Source organism: Malania oleifera, chromosome 4 (assembly GCF_029873635.1).
Source record: "Malania oleifera isolate guangnan ecotype guangnan chromosome 4, ASM2987363v1, whole genome shotgun sequence".
Taxonomy (NCBI): domain Eukaryota; kingdom Viridiplantae; phylum Streptophyta; class Magnoliopsida; order Santalales; family Ximeniaceae; genus Malania; species Malania oleifera.
In genome coordinates, this window is record NC_080420.1 from 10451789 (window position 1) to 10456173 (window position 4385).

Here is a 4385-nt window from a genome sequence, read left to right on the forward strand (position 1 = left end):
AATTACATAGTGTAATTTTATTTTCTTAAAAAAAATTAAAAATTTTCTTCTAAATCTAATCCTAAGGAAGGAAATATTTGCCTCTCTAAGTTTTTAATTAATTTAGAAAATATAATTTTAGTATATACAATATGTTATAAGGTATTACATTTAGTTGTTGTAAACATTATTGCACAAATGCAATCTTTGAACTTTTATTTCGAGATGCATTCGTGTTAGAATGAAATTAATATTACCATTTTTGAGATTTCACTCAAAAAGATAAAATCATTAGATTCATTGGTTCTTTGACATACATAGTATATAAGGCTCTTTGAGAACAAGGTTTAGGGTTTGATCCTCATCGCATTCTTATTTTTCTAAATAACAGACAAATCTTGCAAAAGTCCTCTGATATTTTCTCAAAATATATTTTCAATATATAATGATGCAATGTAATATAATTTTTATAATAGTTACAAAAATTTTAAAAAAAAAAAAAAACACTACAATTTTGAGGCTTTTGAAAAATTATCTATATTTAAGAGTTTATAATTTAAACATTGAATTTGTGCGAATTTAAATAAAATGCAATAAAAAAATTGTAGTGAATTTCCTCTAAATTTATTAAAATTTAAATTGTCCACCCTATCTTAGTATGTCTATCATACTTGTCCCATATTTTACAATTTATCTTCATTTGTATATTGTAATTACAAAGAACACACAAATTTTTATAAATAATTTATGATCGTGTTTGGAGGTATAGATTTCAAATTGTAACTATGAATTTGTATGAATTTGAACATTCCGTAGCATAAAATTGCATTGAATTTCTTTCAAATTCAAAACAAAAAACAAAAAAACCTAAAAGCAAACATCAAAATTCGTGCTCTTAATACTACCTACATTGGATTTAAGAGCATAAATTTTAGATGCCATATTTAAATTTGGGTACATTTAAATATATTAGCATGATTTTATATTGTATTTCAACCCCTAAATACAAGTCCATATATCCTAATCCTAAGCTCCCAAACAAGATGGTAGAGAATTCATATTTAAATCTACAAAAGTTATGATGACATTATATTCTTAATTTACTTTACACAATATCTAAACTATATTTAAAACTATTTAAACATATTAGTAATCACATGCACATAGCATAACATAATAATTAATTCAAACAAGTTTTTACTAGTTAATCATAGATTACATAAAAGCTTATAGCCTTCTACCTTTTATTTTGGATGGCCTCCACCAGAGCAAATCCCAATCCCTTCCCTCACTATGAGAAGTAACCTCTTTGTCTGCAGTCTGCACAGTGTTAAACCAGGAAGAAGGAGAAGAAGAAGAAGAAGTGAAGCTATGAGGAAGAGGAAGAAGAAGCGCATGCCCCTGCCATGCTCTACTTCACAAGCCCTAAGTTGAGCACACCCCAAGAAGTCTGAGGCCATGATTTCTCCTTGGCCTTCATCAGCAAAACCCTAGCCCAAGCAATCCATCCTTCCCAAGGCATCCTCTTGTCCCAAGCACTCCCCCACTCCAGCATCAACCTCAGCCCCTCCTCTGCCTCCCGCTCTGCTTCCTCATACCTCCCCTTTCCCAAATAGATCTGTCCCAGCACCACATGAGGCTCTCCCACAAATGGGTTCTTCTCCACGCTCTCCACCAGCCACGCCTCCGCCATCTCCAACCCTCTCTCAGTCCCTTCACAAACACCTTTCCAGTACAAATCCCTCGCAGCTATTTGCTCCTCCGCATTCAAGACCCTCGTGCAATCCTCGAACACCGGCGGAATCACAAGCTCAATCTCTTCGTCTCTCGAATCAGACGAATCGAATCCAGCCCTCTTCCTTTCTTCCATGTAAATCTCTTCTTCTCTCACCATCAGCGTGTACAGAGCCCCCATTCGGGAAACTGAGTTCACCCAGAGTCCCGGTTTGCCGTTCCCGGGCCACAGCGCCAGGAAATTGTTGCCGGAGAACTCGAGCCGGCCGTCGGAATTGTCGAACAGCGAGTCCTGGAACCCGAACAACTGGTCGCTGAAATCCGCCATCGTCATCAGGAGAAAAGTCGCGACGATTCTCCTCGAGACGACCACGTCTTCGCTGGTCTTGATGTGCTTCACCGTAACCCCATCTGCGGGGACCAGGGACTGCAATTTTTTCCTCCAATTTTCTTCTCCGTTAAAAACCCCATTTTCCTTCGCGTTTCGCAGGGAGGTCTCGGACGCCTTGAGGTGTTCGGCAAGTTCCCAATCGGAGTAGTGGAAGAGAAGGTCATCGTGGATGAGGGGCTGCCGGGGGACGATGCAGAAGAGGTGGATTAGGCGCTCGGCGGAGGCGCCGACGTGGCGGCGGACGACGTCGCGGCCGGTGGAGGGGTCGAAGATGGCGAGATTGACATAAGAGTTGGAGTAAGCGGAGTGGAAGAGGCCGCAGAGGCAGACCGCGTCGGGGGCGTTCCAGAGCTTGAGGATGCGGTAGATGTCGATGAGGTGGTCGAGGAAGCTGCCGTGCTTGTGCCAGCACTCCCCGGCGCCGACTGAGCGGAGGACGGCGACGAGAGAGGGGAGGTTCTCGTCGACAGAATGGAGCTCACCGAGGAGGAAGGGGCGGGCGGATTCCAAAATGGTGTGGAGGCGACGGCGGCAGTGGTGGGGAGATGGGGGTCGGGCGAGAGAATACGGCATCGTTGAGTTAGGTGGGCAGAGATTTTGGCGTCAGGTTTGTTTGCGGACGCAGCAGACGAGATCAGGCTTTAAAGTTTTTATAATCAGAGATGATGTGGAAAAGAGGATAATGTTGGGGGAGGAGGAGGGGTTCGATTCATGTGTTGCCGGGCATGGCCATGGTGATGGTGCTATGCAATCTCCACCGTTGAAATTAATTTTATTATGAGTTAAGGGTAAAATAGATGTTTAATAAAATTGGACCGATGTGCATAAGATTAAACTATTAAGGGTAAAATAGAGTTTTGGTAAAATTGGAAAATAGTGTAGTGCGGTAAGATGACGCATTCAATTACTCTCAGACTAAGTTTCAGTTCAAGAGAAAATGCAAATTGAAACTTAACAATTTAAAATGATTAATTAAAATTCAGTTAATTGACTTTTGGAGTAATAAACTGAATCATTAAATATTTAAAATTTAAATTATTTAAATTTTATATAATATTATATATAATATGAATGTTTTAAATATATTTATAGTATGTCAATTCAATTCGATTAATTATAGTTATTGAATGAACAAAATAGAAACTAAAGTGATAATCAAAAAAATAAAAAATTTCAAAATGAAATCAAACTAATAAAATGTGATTTTGCGGTTTGATTCGATTTGGTTTTACAATTTATTTCGATTTTTCAATTTTTCCCCACTTCTAAGAATAAATATTCAATATAAGTACTCAATGAATGTCTATTCTTCCTCTCAAAGTGAAGAAAGACACTTCCCATTTATATGATAATTTAATAATTTGAAATATAGCTTACATGCATTGATTAAAATTTAATAATTGAATATCAATTACAAATGTTCAGCTAAATAAATTTTAAAATCATTTTACTATTTCAATGTGATGGAAAACAAGTTTTATTATAAAGAATTATAAAATGAATGATATTTAGCTTTAGTTAATTTGCATTGAATTTTTTTAATTTTTAAACCTCTCTCTCTACTCTTCTGGACCATTCCCACCATTCCATTTCATTCCACCATTAAAATTAAAAATTTGTTAACTAGTTTTAGCTCATGCTTATAAGACTAATAACTTCTCTTTTAAGTATGTCAAATGTCATTTTTTATTTATACTAAATATAGCTGTGTGGAAACACATATAATAAATAAAAGGAGAACATTGTTTGACTGTGGATGGTGAGAGTTCTCTATGAACCAGCGGGGACTGTGGATGGTAATGAAGATATGTCCCAAGAATTGGGTTGGTTAAATGTCCAACTGATGCACGGAAGTCGTGTCCACGTCCGGACTTTATCCTGATGAGTAAGACCTCAGGGCAAAGGACGCTGATCCGTAGGTTTGGTTCCGCACCAGGGGGTCCAAAGAACTCGTTGGTGGCTGGAGTTCCTATGTAATAAAAATAATAATAAGAAATAAGAGAGAGAACATAGTTTATATAGGAAGCTTGGTCTATTTCTAAATAGCCTTAAATAAAATTCTTCGATAATACAAATCATACCCATTAATCTTTGAGGTTTTGAAAAGTATTTAGTACTTTTAGTGAATTTTTAAAAAATATTTGTAATTTGATTTTCAATCAAATGAACAAAATCCAATCCTAATTTCTTTGTCATACATTAAGTCCTAAATACAACAACACTTGATGTTAATATGTTTGCTTCGATAATGGAAAATTAAATTCTTTTTCAAAGCAATAAC

At 36.7% G+C, this 4385-nt stretch overlaps 1 protein-coding gene across 1 annotated transcript; it reads right to left on the reverse strand.

Annotated features, from left to right (window-relative positions):
• Positions 1-1039: 1039 nt before the first annotated feature.
• LOC131154555 (uncharacterized) lies at positions 1040-2811 on the reverse strand. Its single transcript, XM_058107392.1, has one exon. The coding sequence runs from the start codon at positions 2675-2677 to the stop codon at positions 1391-1393; it is 1287 nt and encodes a 428-aa protein (XP_057963375.1). The 5' UTR covers positions 2678-2811; the 3' UTR covers positions 1040-1390.
• Positions 2812-4385: the final 1574 nt, after the last annotated feature.